This window comes from Ipomoea nil, unplaced genomic scaffold (assembly GCF_001879475.1).
Source record: "Ipomoea nil cultivar Tokyo-kokei standard unplaced genomic scaffold, Asagao_1.1 scaffold1043, whole genome shotgun sequence".
Taxonomy (NCBI): Eukaryota; Viridiplantae; Streptophyta; class Magnoliopsida; order Solanales; family Convolvulaceae; genus Ipomoea; species Ipomoea nil.
The window spans coordinates 809,629-826,141 of NW_017617471.1; the positions used below are offsets into that span (position 1 = coordinate 809,629).

The following is a 16,513-nucleotide window of genomic DNA, read 5'->3' on the forward strand; positions in this document are numbered from 1 at the left end:
TATCATCGATGTGACATGATCGTGCTCCGTGTAACTCTTAGCTTGTGTCAATTTTCTCATTGTACTAAAAAATATATATTTAAAAAATGGATATATTTTTATTTAAAAAAAAAAAACTTTTATAACTTTCTTCACAAAGTTGATTTTTTTTGTTTGTATTTCAAATGAAAAGGACTTGTAAACAATATATGTGTTGTAGATATTTTTTGGATGTCTTATTGGCTTAAGGTTAAAGATAGATTGACTTAGTATAGAGGAAAATAGCAACTATTGAGAAATATTATGAATCTCCAAATTCATAGTGGTAGGATAATTACCAACAAGAACATCTATCATATGATGGATTCTTTGTTGCTGATAAACTTGAAAAGCTACTAACTTTAAAATATCTATCCATGTTACAGCAATCAACAACATTACAGGCTAATTTATTTATACATTTTCAGACAAAATTTGCATTGGGGAGGAAAATTTGATAGTCTTATTATCTCTTTTGGAAGTTAAGGAACATGATACCATAAGCAAACACAAAGGAGAAGAGGAGAACCCAACCAACATGCCCAACAGCAACAGCAGGAAGGAAACCATAATCAAATCCTAAGTTATCTTTAAGGAACTCTTTCACTGTCATATCATCTAATTCTCCAGGAACCTCAACCAGAGACTCTTTATCCCCTAACAGCGACGCCACTAGCCCATAAATTGTCCACGAAATCGGTGTTGCCCAGTAGTACCATCTCCACCATACTGGAATTTGTGTTCTGGGAATGAGGTAACCAGAGAAGAGGTTCCAGAAGGTGAGGAAGAAAGCCATAACGATGGAAGCAAACTCGACCCCGGGAGTTAGTGCAACGAGCATCATTCCAAACAGTGTGAAGTAGAAGAAGCTCATGAACATGAAGTAGTAGAACCATAGAAACTTCCCCGCTGTCCACTCGAATCCAATCATCGAGTATAGTAGGAGACAATACGAAATGGTCTGAACAGCAACATAGATTGCTTCTATACCAGCCTGCAAAATTTCTTAAATTTCTTAAAATGGTCAAAACTGTTGAGCATATAATTAATGTGCAATTCAACTATAAGCTTAGGCTTTTAGTTGAGATGGAGCACATGCTAGCCAGACCAAAGGTCAGCTACTACGGTTTTGCTTGGAACCCACAGCACACGTGAGGGGGCGTGTTAAACATATAACTATTAATGTGCAATCCAACTATAAGCTTAGGTTTTTAATTACCTGAGCAAACGCGTAGGGGAAAGCTGAATACATCCCAGCACCACGTTCACGATAGAAAACCGTTCTCTCTACATAAACCACAGCTTGCACTGAATTAGTGTTTGTAGCTCCAATGAAAATTATAGCAGAAAAGATAGCTCCCATGATGTTCTCCAGATCCTGTTGCTTTTGCCTGTAAAACAACCTTTGTTATTACCTTTGATCAAACTTCCAACATTCGAGATTGTCTAACTAGGAAATAAAGATATTCTAAGATGATATATATATAACATTACACTTTGTCTCCTTTGTCCCAAAAGATAATTCCAATCAAAATCCCGGTAAGTATTGTTACGAACAGACGAATGGCATTGTACTGTGGGTTCCTCCAGTAAGACCAATGTTGTTTCCAGAAACAAGCTTTGCATTGTTCGACGAATGTTTGGGAGTATTTCGTTGGGAAGTGAAGGTCTTTAGAACCGGGTGGCGGGGTGCTGAGTTCTTTTATGAGTTCTTGATTCCTCCTAAACGAATGCAAAAAGATTCATAACATCCATTCATTCTCGAGAAAATGAAATCACAACAAAATTAATCTAGTTTACTTACTGATAGAGCGAAGAGTTGGCATAAATGTCTGCAAAATCAACTCCAATTTGTGCCTCAAATGCAGTAGCAGTGATCTCCAACATCCATGTAGCGGGATTATATCCGTTCATGATCTTAGGAACCCCGGGCACATCCTGCAGAAAGGGTCGATTAAACAAAAAAAGTGATATTTTTGCAGTTTGGAACAAAAAACAGTACGAGAAAGAAAGAAACAAACCTCAAAATATTCTATCAGTTTACGAGAGTTACAACCGAGTGGTCCTGCATAAATCATCTGTCCTCCTTTCTTCATCAATAGTAACTGCAAAAAAAACCAGATTTGAACCCATGACCTTTAGTCTGACTTAGATACCAAATTGAAGCATGTGTTCCATCTCACTAAAAGTCTAAGCTGATAGTTAGATTGCACATTAATGGCTATATGCTCAACATATACCTCATCAAAAGCTTCAAATATGTCGATACTTGGCTGGTGAATGGTGCACACAACGGTTCTCCCAGTGTCCACTGTATTTCTTACAGTTCGCATAACAATAGCAGCAGCTCGGGCATCGAGCCCGGATGTTGGTTCGTCCATGAATATTATAGACGGGTTAGCAACCAACTCCACAGCGATTGTCAACCGTTTTCTTTGTTCAGTCGAAAGACCATCCACCCCGGGAAGACCAACTAACGAATTTCTTATAGGATTAAGCTCAACCAGTCCCATCACTTCTTCTACAAACATCTGCACTCATATATACATAACCAGAATATAGTTATTTATCGATGCTTTGGACTAAAAAACGTCGTGGAGTGGGAATATAGTGTGCACACCTCGCGTGTATTCTTGTTAATATCAGCAGAAAGACGGAGCCAAGCAGAATAAATGACGGATTCATAAACAGTAAGATTGGGTGAATGGATATCGTTTTGTTCACAGTAACCACTGACTCGAGCAAAAGTTGATTGGTTCTTTGGATAACCGGAAACGCTGATGCTACCTTCGATGTATCCACTGGTCTTTCGTCCCGCTAAGACATCCATTAAGGTTGTCTTTCCAGCACCCGTGACACCTACAAGCACTGTCAGTACTCCCGGTCTGAAAGCACCACTAACATCCTGAAGGAGCTGGAGGCGGTCTTCGTTAACGCCTTCACTCTTCATTTGCTGTTTAATTTGCAACCTCAATAAGCGTAAAGAAAGTAGCGAAGAACTTGAAGATAATGGCGAAAATAACTGCTTACAGATGGCATATCCACGTAATAGTTGATATGGTTAAAAGCAAGCGACAAGGGGTGAAAAGGAAGAACCATTCCTCTCCTCGAAGCATTCCTCTTTTCGGGAATCATACCTTCAAAAGACTCGTTTTTCTTATTTTCAACAACATCCTCATCCAAGACTGCAGCCCTTGAGTCACCATAAGCTGAAACGAAACAGAAGCTCGTTAATCAAGTTTGTTGGCAGCAAAGAGCTCGTATTTAATTTCTTTATGATAATAAGATCGCCTTACGATTTAAGATAGAAAGTGCTGCTATAAATAAAGCATTGAAGAGAAGCGAAAATCCCCAGAGAGCTCCATTGCAAATCCAGAACCAGTAGTTGTCTGTTACAAAGCCTCTCGCCTTGAGAAGTGCTCTCCCTACAGTAGGTTCTTGAATTTTGGGGTATATATTAGGCTGCATAATAAACAATTTTTCGCTTTTATCAGAAAGAAGTTTGGTGAAAACTCGAAAAAAACGAGTTTTAGAGAGAACTCACAGCGCTCCATCTTTCGTCGAGAAACTCGTTCATGACTAATGCATTCTCCCCATAACTCATAGGAGAAACATAATAACCCCATTTCATCCATGGCCTAATGTCATCTAAATGCAGTTAAGAAAATACATTACTTTAAACGCTTTTTTGTAATCAATGTGAATCAGCATCAAAGCTTAAATTTACTGAAAAGTAATAATTACTTACTGTAAGCAATTATGAAACCGCTAAGCACGAAGGCCAACAACAAGGTAAATGTAGCTAAGGTGCTTGAAACCACCAGTGTTTTTCCAATTGCTGCATTGAATCGGAATAGAGAAAGAGCCGCCTGATGTGTACTAAATAACGTCAAAAAATGACGAAAGAACCTTAAACACAAAACGGGAATTGAAGTTGTTAGTCAATCTTAGTGAAACATTGTAACAAACATTTAGTGATCAGATAGTTATTGCATTCTTACCTTCCAGCAGAAGGAGCGAAACCGATTGAGTAATATGTAAAAACAATCCAAATTGCTGATTCGATGAACGATAGGGGTATTTTCAAGAACCAAATTGGCAGGCAAAAGGCCCAAGCGGGATAGAACGAATGATCCCGCTGTTTAAAGAACACAGGAAGCCTCATAACTGTCATTGCTGTCTCGATCGTTCCATTAAACATCACATTGATGAGACTGTAGAACAGAGCCCCATAGAATTTCCTCCCGTCTTGTAGTCTACCATATGGCATCTTTGTCCTCAAGAAAACCGAAAGGGCAAAAATGGACAAGATGGTTATCTGACAAGTCTTGAAAATGTAAACAAAAGAGTTACGTTTCATTAGCAGCCACTCCCGGGAGAAGCATGCCTTGAGTAACTCCCAATTGGAGATACCGTACTTCCTTTTCACCAATGCAGCAGGGTGAGTTTCGGGCTTATCGTAAGGAACGCTAAGCTCATAGGCAAGCTGGTTGCCAAGATGAAACGAATCGAAAGCCTCTGCAAATTCGGGAACCGAGATGTATCTATATGTTTCCTCTTTTCTGAACCAGTATTGTTCTTGATCATTCTTGGAGGTCACTTCTTGGAGAAAATCAGCAATTCCCTTCCGCTCAGGACATTTGAATCCCGTTTTCTCAAAGAACTCGAGAACGTTTTCCTTTGGACCTTGATACACAATCTGCCCTTCTGAGAGCAAGATTATGTCATCGAAAAGATCATACGTCTCGGGGGCTGGTTGGAGCAGAGAAATCACCATTGTTACATCCATAACATGAACCAATTGCCTCATATATTTCACAATTTGAAAAGTTGTGGAACTATCTAACCCAGTCGATATTTCATCCATTAGAAGAACTTTTGCAGGTCCAACCAACATTTCTCCTATAAACCAAGTTCGAGTAAACAAGATAACACTTTTAACATAGAATTTATCCATTGAGAGAATTATACTAAATCTCTCGAAAACATACCAGTGGTTAGACGCTTCTTTTGTCCACCCGAGATACCCCTCCTCATTTCATCCCCAACTATGATGTCTGCACAAATGTCTAACCCAAGAATCTGCAACAAAATTCGAGCGGTGAGAACGAAGTCTCCTCCAACCTTAAACTCCCAAACATGGGATCAAGAAAAGGCAACCTTGATAATGTAATCAGTGACCAAACTGGTCTTTTGGCCAGCGACTGAAATGGACTTCAAGAATGCATCGAGTTCAGGTTCTGGTTTGATTCTCGCTTGCTTCTCCCGTCTCGACAGTTCTGCCAGCAATTCATACCTTGTTCCAACCCCCAAACAGCGGCCCGAGAAATCTAGAGTTTCCCTCACTGTCATCTCTCCATGGTGAAGATTAAGGTGACTAATATAAGCACATGTCTTTTGTGGGAAAAATTCATGAAATTCATGGCCACAATATGTAACTTTCCCCGTTTTCTATTCAAATTTCCACCAGTCAGAAAACAGACAATTACACCAAACAATGCCAATCATATATTCATATATAACACTACAAAAGCTTCAAAGAACTCACCTTTAAATCATCATCAAGCCTTCCTGCAAGTGCCCTCAGCAATGTTGTTTTCCCTGCACCAGGGGGACCTAAAAGCAGTGTCATCCTGAAAACCCATTGCAAAATAACTGTATATAATGACCCACAGATTATATCATTCCTGAACAAAAGGATTCTTTCTGGGAAATTAAGGAATATACTAAGATGTTTGGAACATATATACAAAGACAAAATGAAGAATACCTTGATGGTTTGACAATGCCACTGACATCTTTGAGTATTTGAATGCTTCTTCTATTAGAAGGGGCAAGGTGAACCATCCTCAGAAGACTCTATTGTTCAGTGCAGGGCAAAAACAGGAAAAGATCAATAACCAAGAAAAATCTATTGGCCTTCTTGGTTTGAATCGATCAACTATGAGCAATTAGTTTGAGTTAGTGCTATAGACAACCTAGTACTTTGCTAAGGTCACACGGCGAGATTTATCTCGTGACTAAAAAAACAAAGTACTCAAGTTTCAAGCAACTTGACCAGCTTAACACAAATACTCTTCAGAAACATTTGCTATTCTGATCAATAATCCAGTTTTTTTTGCAAATGAAAACAGAAGGAATTATCAAACCTAATTTCAGATCAAATTCAACACTTTCTTCTGTTGAAACAGAAAATTAAATGCAAATGTATGGGGATTAATTTCTAGCATATAAAGAAAGATTATGCCTTTGTTTGATGATGATTGAGGTTGATACTTGTTTGTAGAGAAGTGTCATAAAAGTTGTTTATCTTATAATTATATGCCGAGTAATAATTACGGTTAATAAATAAACAATACTCTTTATAATAATGAGTTTATTTCATTTTTGTCCTAGATCTATACGCGTCACTTCACTTTTTTCTTTTTTTTTAGAACATCCTTCATTAATTCTAGTATTATTGTGGCATTATCATTTTTGATGCTCCGTCAACAAAATTGTTAAAATGTCTTCAAATACAAAAACATTTTGATATCTTTTATACAAAGTGATCTGAGTTGACCCACTATATTTTGAACTTTTATCTATGTTTTTTCTTTATTATATTGTTTTAAGGTAAAGTGTCCATCATCTAACTAGCCAAATTTTTTTACTAATAACAAAAATGGTTGGTAATACCAAGAGACAATTTTGTAGATTTTAAAAGTGGTTCATGATACGTTTTCAATCAAAAACTCTTGTTTTCCAATCATTTTTTTGATATATATATATATATATATATATATATATATATATATATATATATATATATTTGGATAATCTTCTATTTTGTTTCTTATGAAATTTATTTTTTTAAATAATTTTTTTCGACGAAACAAACAGAAAACAACAAACCAAACCGATTACCTCAATTGCATTCATGGTGGCATTAGCCAAAGTGGGCAATGCCCTATGCCCAACATGTGCCTCTCCCACCACTGACAAATGTTCATACCTTACTTCAATCTTTGGTATATTAACCCCCACCCTGCATCCATTCAAATAAATATATATAAACACAATGCATGTTAGACTCTTATAATCTCTAAACTAGTAAACTGCATATATTAGATGGTTAGTTAAGTACATGATTAGAGAAACATAGACTAGGAGTAGTCGAGCAGACAAAAAAAAAAAAAACTACTCGGCTGAGTTGAACGCCTACTCGGTCGAGTTAGGCGTCCGACTAGGCTGAGTTGAACGCCCGACTCGGTCAAGTTAAGCGTCCGACTCAACCGAGTTAGACACCCGATTCGGCCGAGTTAGGTGCTCAACTTGACCGAGTTAGGCACTCAACTGGACAAAGTTGTTTATAGCTAAAATCTTCTTGGTTAGGAGGTGCCTACTGCCTAGGGTCTAGGCAGATTTTTACAACACCTAACTCCAGTTAAGTTCATCATGTTGTTCACTTGTTGGTAAGTAAAATATTTCAAATTCATTCATTTGTTTAAGAGCAGCCTAACTAAAATACACACACACAAAAAGTTACCTATCAATCCTTTCCCTAAACCGTAGAAGAAACCTGTCATTGTCTTCCTCATCACCTTTCAGTATACTCTCCATTAACACTTCCCTTTCTTGCTTCCCAAGCTTTCTGAGGTCGATTTCCTCCGCCACAAGTCTGCCGTCGCCGCCGCCCACCGCTGCATGCTTCAGCATGCCTTTCCTCATCCTTTCGAACGTCGGCAGCCGCTCGATGGCAGCCCACAGCAGCTCCTCCTCCTCCTCCTCCCGCCGTGCGCTCCGGCCGAACACGTCCGCCGTCCCCAGCCACGCCACCTCCCGGAGGTTGGCGGCGGAGTGCCAACTCCGCCTGCTACTCGAACCCACACTACTCCTCCTGCTACTATATGAGATTTCCCGATCATCTTCCTCCAACACCCTCGACATTTTTTGTTGCTTCAAAGATCGATCGCTTCTTTCTTCATTGTACTGCAAATTAAAACTCCTCGATCTTGACGTGAAAAATCCAAGATTTATAAGTGCATGGATTGTTGCTCAGCTTAACTGAGTATTATATATTATGTGTAATGTGTAATTATTACAGTGTTTTATGACTTAAGGAACATGGTTCTACTCGCCGGAGCGGAGAAGCTCCGTTCATGGCAGAGAAAGGATCGCGGACTGTGATTATATAATGGATCATAGTTCACTATATATATATATATATATATATATATATAGAGAGAGAGAGGAGTGATCACATGTGGCCATGTTGTTAGGTGTGGCCATATGGTCAATTATAGACCATTAGATTAGATAGATCTAATGAATCATATTAATCAAGATTTTTTCAGTATTTTCGCGCACATTCTTCTACCCAGCGAACTGTAAGGGTAAACTTGTCATAAAACACCGGAATAAGGAAAATCACATTGTTGTGTGTTTTATTACACTATTGGTGCATGTTGTCAACAATGTTGGTGTATTCTGGAACTAGACCGCTATAAATGGCCACTGTAATTACCATAACACGGGAATACACCATTGGTGTGTTTCACTGTGGTGTGTTTTATTACACTATTGGTGTATGTTGTCAACACTGTTGGTGTATTCTGGAACCCGCCCGCTATAAATGGTCACTGTAATTACCATAACACCCCCACTTACTAAAACGCGCGAAAATCTTCAGAATTACCACAACATTTAGATTAAACTGATTCAACGACACAGATACGACCACACGACCACACCTAATGACATGACCACATATGAGCGTTTTTCTATATATATATATAAAGTTGATCTATTTTTTTTTTTTGTACATTTAAAATAAATGTATAAACTTATGTCAGTAAGAAATTAACATTTGTTAAATGATACTCCGTATTTATGGTTTTTTAACTTTTTGAAAATAAATTTTTTTGTTTGGTAGAATTTTTTTGAAAATAAATGGATATGTACAAAGAGTCATTAGTTTAGATATATAAATTTGGTTCATAAAAGTTATTGCGCTAAGTATATATAAATTTATTGTGGTTGGTACTTGGTAGGGATGATAACAAAGAGGTATTGAGAAGAGAGTATACTTCTTGTCCCTGAAACCTTACACCAACCTCATCCTCATCCACTGCTGGAAATTATGGAATTTTCGACTATCTGAAAATGATTTTAAATCAAGTTGAAAGCCTTGTTCCGACCACTTTTGGTATCTGAAAAAATCTTTGTTGCTATTTTCGACCATTTTTTACTTTCGACTTGATTTAAGATCACTTTTAAGTGGTCGGAAATTTCATAATTTCTGACAGTGATATCAAGGATAATATAACAACTAACCATAATCATAATTGGCCATTTAAAGGGCATCAATTTGGGCCAACTTTCATATATTATACTATAATATATAACAACTAACCATAATCATAATTGGCCATTTAAAGGGCTTTAATTTGGGTCAACTTTCATATATTATATTATACAAAAGTCAAATTTTGTGGATAATCCCAACTCAATCACGAGATGGGATATGGGATATGGGATATGGGATATGATGGCTGGATGCTCAGCTGCATCGACAAAAATATGTATCTTTAAGGAAAAAAAAAAAAAAAAACAACACAATTCTAATTGTGCATTTCTATTCACACTACAGTGATAACATTATATACGCGAGTTTAATTAAGATTAATCCAATCAAATCGTTATTAAGTTTGTTGATTTTTTAAGAATGTATATGTTTTAAATTTTAGATAAAAATATGCAAAGAGTAATACTAGAGACTCTTTCAATCCATTTCTTATAATGTAGCAGTATCTAATTGGTAATTAATTTTTATTTTGAATTAGTGGTAGTATTAACCAATTTATGACACCCAATGAATGAATGCCGCATTAAGAGGAAACATATTAGAGGTGAAATTTAGGAGTAAAAGACGACATTTTTTATATGCAAAAGTTTCTAGCTTAATTCTTGTTAATACCCCGCCAGTTGATCCAACCCTTTACACAAGATGTTTAAAAAAAAAAAGGGAAAATGACACTTTTTCCCCCTAAGTTATATACTTATAGCCATTTTTCCCCCTCAATTATTTAGGTAAGCACATTAGCCCCCTCAATTATTCTAAAAGTGGTGATTTTTCCCCCCTGATATATTAAATTGACATTTCTACCCTTAAAGTAAATATTTTATTTATTTTACTTCTCCAACAAATTATCGCGTATACGTAGGGATGACCACTGTTCAGATCAAACTGAACCGGACACTATAGCAATTGAATTAAAAGTTTTCGGTTATGATTCAGATCTAGAACCTAATATTTGGATTTCAATTTATTAAAATTATGAATAAAAAAAATTGGATCTTGAACCGTGAATCGGCGGTTCTGGATCCGGTTTCCAATTTTGAACCGTCTTTATTTTAAAATTTTATTTTTTATTTTAAATAGTCTAAATTCAACAATAAATATATTTTATTTTTTCAGTTCGGTACATGAATCGTCCGTTCCGGTTCGCGATTTTAATAAACTCTAAATATCGAGTTTCGATTCTAAATTGTAATTGGAATATTTCGGTTTGGTTGCTATAGTGTTTGTTTGGTTTGAACCAAATTATTGTCATAATTTGTTGGAGAAGAAAAATAAATGAAATATTTATTTTAAGGGTAAATATATCCATTTAACATTTCAGGGGGAAAAATAGCCACTTGAATAATTCAGGGGGAGAAAGTGCTATAAGTATATAACTTAGGGGGAAGAAGTGCCATTTTCTCAAAAAAAAAAAAAAAACATAACAATGGTGCAATTTTAAGTGATCATCATTACCTAAATAACGTCCATATTATTTATGTGCTTTATATAAAAGAAATACTTATATAAAGTGTCGAAATGAATGTGGCTTTTTTTTTTTTTTTTTTTTTATGAAGAGGAAAGTTTGTAATCATTATTTGAAACTTGAAAGTGTGTGTTAGGTATATTTTTGTTTAATAGCCTTTAATTACACTAGAAAGATCTTGTGCGACGGGCTCGATAAAAAAAGATGTTGTCAATAATTAAACTTGTAATCTTTAGGTATAGTACAAGAATCATGCTTCATCCACCGCCTAGCCATCCATTTCAGGGCGAAATGAAAATGAATGGTTTTTCTTCTTTAATTGTGCTTCAGTAGGTTGAGAAAATAGTTATGAACAGATAATACATTATAATAGAGTCAGTAGCATTCAAAAAAATATATATCAAGATCGACAAGGAGATGATTATAATTAAAGAAAAAATAGTAAAATTTACTAAAATATTCATATAGTAAGCAAAACACTAACTGATTGAGTTTAAATAGTTTTCTTACTTGATAGACTAAACAACAATCTTTTTGAAAAGTTACCATAACAAAAGGTTAGGGATTGGACTAAAAGAGTTTGAAAAAAATGAAATTTTTTCAACCACTTTAGATTTTTTCTACTTTTTTTTTTAAACATAAGGGCATGCAAATGCAATTAATGCGTTTATCCAATTATAAATACATTCATTCACACAACACACTTTAATTTGCACATGTTATATCTTTCAAACCATGCATACGTTGAAAAAAACATTTTAGAAGATGGAATAGTTTTGTGGATGCATGGACGATTTGTAAAAGGTTGGTTGAAAGAAATGGGAAGTGGGACCCTTGACAAATAGTGAAATAACTAAATGCTGTAAGCTACTGATAGATACAAGGAAAAAATATCGAAACCGGTGGTTGAATAAATAAAGTATAGTTTCTTTTTAGGTGTTATGTATTGGGTAAATTTATTGTTGTGTAATAAATTGATATCACACAATAATTCAAAAGAAGTAAACTGTAATAGGAAGATCCTGTGCACAAGTCGCTTATCGAGTGACATAGAGATTCGAACCAACTCATGACCTTTGGTCTGGCTCTGATACTAAATTAAAGCAAGTGCTCCATCTCAACTAAAAACCTAAACTGATAGTTGGATTGCACATTAATGGTTATATGCTCACAAGCGCGTTGCATAGCTTTATTGGCAAGGTTTACACAACCCATACCCTCAAGTAGTGTTACTCTAATATATCAATGTGTATAAATTTACCCAAAAGTATGGGTAATTTTTTATTTTTTTTCAAACTACTTATCTAAGCGTTTGGTTTACAGAATGTTAGATTCTTATATATGTTTGGTTAAAATTGAGGTATGTAATATATATATATATATATATATATATATATATATATATATATATATATATATATATATATATATATATATATATATAATTAACATATTTTTATGTATTTTAATAAATTTTAATTAAAATAAATAATATAATAGTATCATATATAATTACATGATTTAAAAATAATTAATTAAAAACTTGAACTTGAGAAACAAAATTATTTTATATATTAACATGACGTAATAAAAAATAAAAAATAAAATAAAATATATAATTACAAAAATAATTAAATATGATACATATAATCAGTTAACATAAAACATATATTTTATAGTAATTAGAATTAAATGGAAATAATTTGTAAATATCTCTACATAATAATTAATCTTAGATAACCTAAAACTTGTGAGGGAATCAAATTTCTTTTAAAATCATATGTGAAGGACGGGAGGGTATGATATGTTGTATTTTTCTCTTAAAAAAGTAAGATAACATGAACCAATCGCAAATGTCAGAATGTAAAACTTTGAAATGTCACAATCTTTTAATTATGTTGTATAATTTAGACCAAACACCCTTAAATTCAAAAACATGGGCGAGGATGCATGCATGGAGTACTAGCAACGTCAATTTCGTCAGTGGTATTAAAAAAGGTTGGTTGAAACTTGAAAGACACAAAGCATCGTATTAAAGAAGTGGGAACTAGGACCCTCGGACAAGCACGTACTGCATGCAATAATTAAGTACATGATGTAACCCATGCAAGCAAAGTTGATTGACAATTTCATTCAAAAAGAAAATAAAAAAAATAAAAGTACGTTTGTTGTATTAAAAAGTTATAAATTTAATTCTTGTCAATATCTTTTTATCCAACTCGTTACATACTCGCACAATATTTTCCTAATTTGATTCACTTCTTATGTGTAGTTTGTAAGTTATTATATAATAATGAAGTTTATTTTATGCACATTCTTGGACAGCATTAGATTTCTCTTAATGTTCGGTTTAAACTTATAGATAAATTACAATTTATGTTTATATAATGACGCTCAATATATTGTACCTGATATAACTATATATAATTCTAATGATCGACACTAAATTAATAAAATTGAAGTGCGTGAAGGCAACGCCAATAATAACTACAAATAGTAAGATAATAAAATTTCCTTGGGATGAGAATTGAATTTGCATCACTTTAGGTCTCTTATGATGGCTAAAAGTCATCATAATCTAAACTAGCTTGGTTGGCGTGAATGACCGTGCATTTTTGTCCCTTAAGAGAGATCGGGAGTTTCTCTCGTATGAAAAAATTAATTTAGCCAGCACTTTACCTCTTAATTGGGCCGGTCCAATGCAAACAGGGATTAGTCCGAGTAAAATCATCATAATCTATAAATACCACCTTAATGTACTGAAAAAGGAAACAAGATTATGCTAAACTGTACTAAATACACTATATGGTTCTTTAATTCATCCCGGTTGACCAAGATTCTAACCTTAACGTACTGAAAAAGGAAACAAGATTCTGCACTACTCTGCTTTTACTATCTCGATCAATTTATAATATTTTTAAAAAATGTTTATTAATTATATATTACATGAGTCGTATATTAAATTAAAGTTCAAATAAATATAAATAACCCAAATAAATATAAAAAAAATTAAATAAACAAACTCACAATTTTCTGTTGGCTTATTTTCTTTGTCAAGATTTCAATAATTGAAGATACAAGTATTCAGTTAAACCTAAAAAAATTCAAATTTGAGATATATGGTTTAGTTTTATTTGTTGGTTAATTAATTAATAGTTTATTGAATATTTTTATTACTTAATTATTTATACTTTTAGGATGTACATTTACTAGTTTAAAGAATTAATATTAGAACTGAAAAAATTAACATTTGTTCTTGAATTTATGATATTGGTTTTTATCTTCAAAGTTCAAAGAATTAATATCAGAATTGAAAAAACTAACATTTGTTCGTGAATTTATGATACTGAATTTCATCTTTAAATTAGAGAATATTCAATTAATTCGTAAAATCAATATAAATTAATTACAATATTTTTACTTGACAATAGAGCTAGCGACAAGTAAGCTATATTTAAATAAATATAGGGAGTGTTTGGTAAATATAACCGATAGTTGTTAGCTGATTGGATTAGTGAGTTTGACTAATTGATAGCATTATCTTATTGTAGAAAGATGTTTGGTAATTAGGTGTTAGTTGATAGCTGATTACATATAAGATGACTTTTTCAAAAAGTTGATCAGATCAAAAAAAAAAATGTTTTGAGCAGTTTTTAAAATTTTAACGTTTTGGAACAATAAGCTGTTATAAAAAGTTAATTAATCAAATATTTATATTAATTATTTAACCAAGTCAAAGTAACATCTAATAGTGATCAAATAAGCTAAAATTGACTGATAAGCTAATTATATTACCAAACAGGATCATAATTGTTTTTTTTTCATTATTGTATATATATTATGTGTTATATAAAAATTTTTTGAAGTACCCATCAATACTGTATTTGTATCATTATGGCCATTAAAATCGTGTGATCTATATAATAGTATTTGATATGATCTGTACTAGTGTTAAGTAACATTGAAAATTTCCCAACTAACTTCGGTCCCTCCAACTTTTTTTGTTTAATTAATGGCTCTGTCCCCGATAGCTAGTCGACTAGTCCTAAGAAGCTGTCTGTATTTATAAGTGCATGTGTTACGTGTACGATGTATAGCAGTTCTTAGTACACAATTCCTAAATTGCATGGCGAGCAATTTTTGACTTTTATGCAAACCTAGCTATATTATATGGAGTAATTCTCAACCACATTGTGCTCAGATGACATGTAATGACATCTTCTATGTGAGAGGTCATGAGATCGAGCCTCAATGGAGGCGTTATTTGTGCTTCATTAGATTGAAAAAATATGTTTAAACAGATACTACAATCCAAAAACCCGTAAACTTAGAGCTTAAAACTTAGGGCCGGGTATTATATGTAAAATGACAAATATTATGTACAATTGAATTTGTTTCAAACTAAATGTGTATATAGAATTTATTTGTGATTCTAATATGCATTTGAATATAAAGATTCCTACCGCACCACCATCACCCACATATTGTTGTTGTTGGTTATTATTATTATTATTATTATTATTATTATTATTATTATTATTATTATTATTATTATTATTATTATTATTATTATTGCTATTATTATTAATATAACAAATAATATATTCATTTTCAAGAAAATGAACCAAACATTAAAAAAAAATATAATTTCTTAATTTTCAACTAAAAAAAATTATGACATTCAGCTAAATACCAGAAAATTAAAATACTTTCTAAAAAATGAGTCATTTTCTAAAATAATTTTTCAAAAAACATTTTCTAAATTTCTAAATGAACCCTTAAAGTAGTCTATTTATTAGTCAAACTAGCTAAACTTAATCAAACCAATTAAAATTAACTTATTTATCAAACATATTCGGATATTCCTTAATAAGATTAAAGGACAACTACAAAACATTAAATGCACAAGGGGGCTACAATGGCATGGGTGAGCCGTTCTATCCACAAGTGACAAGACATTAATTTAGACATGGGCGTCCATAAATAATCATTCGACCTAGTTTATGCAGTTGTATATCCCATTTAGACATTTTACTTCCTGTATTAAGAATATTATTTTTGTTCATGAGTAAGTTAAGTTTTTGCTCAATTAACGTGTAATTTCTCGTAGAAATTTGAAAAATCATTAGACACTATTAATTAATTAATATATTTAGACAATTTGAGAATTACTTTTTACGGATAAAAGTGTACAAATGGTAAGAAACTTGAAATCACTTAAGCAACTTGAGATTAAATTAACTCTTACTTTTTTTTACGAGTTAGGACGAATTTATGAGGAATCATGAAATAATTTGGCCAGGTTGAAAACTTGAGTTATAATAATAATAATAATAATAAAAAATCCATTGTTCACATCACATTCAATGTAAGAGCCTAGGTACTAGAGATAGCTAGCCCTCCTAAACTTCTACCTACTTTCATTTATTTCGATACAATGAATTTAATCAAATTATTATTATTTTGAAGAAGCAAGAACTTATATTAAATCATAAATGTGAGCATTACAAGGGAAAGGAGTGTGAGAAAACTCCTCTAAACATTGAGATTTAGAATAAGACTCTCTAGTTAGGAGATAAATTTTTCAATTGGTAAAATACTTAGTAAAAAGATACAATTATGAGTAGAAGTACTCGCCAAATCTTTTACATCCAACAAAATAAAAATGTATGATAAATAGCCAAGAT

The 16,513-nt window shown here is 33.2% G+C and overlaps 1 protein-coding gene across 1 annotated transcript; it reads right to left on the reverse strand.

Annotated features, from left to right (window-relative positions):
* Nucleotides 1-464: 464 nt before the first annotated feature.
* On the reverse strand, nt 465-8,195 carry LOC109181947 (ABC transporter G family member 39-like). Its single transcript, XM_019331929.1, has 18 exons — nt 7,547-8,195; nt 6,925-7,045; nt 5,789-5,877; nt 5,567-5,651; nt 5,179-5,469; nt 5,010-5,100; nt 4,020-4,920; nt 3,767-3,927; nt 3,563-3,666; nt 3,315-3,480; nt 3,049-3,227; nt 2,639-2,971; nt 2,259-2,549; nt 2,040-2,123; nt 1,823-1,956; nt 1,513-1,740; nt 1,238-1,409; nt 465-1,012 (listed from the first exon to the last, which is right to left on the reverse strand). Exons 1-18 carry the CDS (start codon nt 7,945-7,947, stop codon nt 485-487), a joined length of 4,359 nt encoding a protein of 1,452 aa, XP_019187474.1. The 5' UTR covers nt 7,948-8,195; the 3' UTR covers nt 465-484.
* Between the last annotated feature and the right edge of the window lie 8,318 nt (nt 8,196-16,513).

Excerpts from the sequence above, each read along its gene's own strand:
- LOC109181947 (XM_019331929.1), bottom strand. The coding sequence starts at position 7,947 with ATGTCGAGGGTGTTGGAGGAAGATGATCGGGAAATCTCATATAGTAGC. Across the intron at positions 5,470-5,566 it reads GGCTTGATGATGATTTAAAG|AAAACGGGGAAAGTTACATA; the intron begins GTGAGTTCTTTG and ends AAATTTGAATAG. Across the intron at positions 2,124-2,258 it reads TATTTGAAGCTTTTGATGAG|TTACTATTGATGAAGAAAGG; the intron begins GTATATGTTGAG and ends TTTTTTTTGCAG.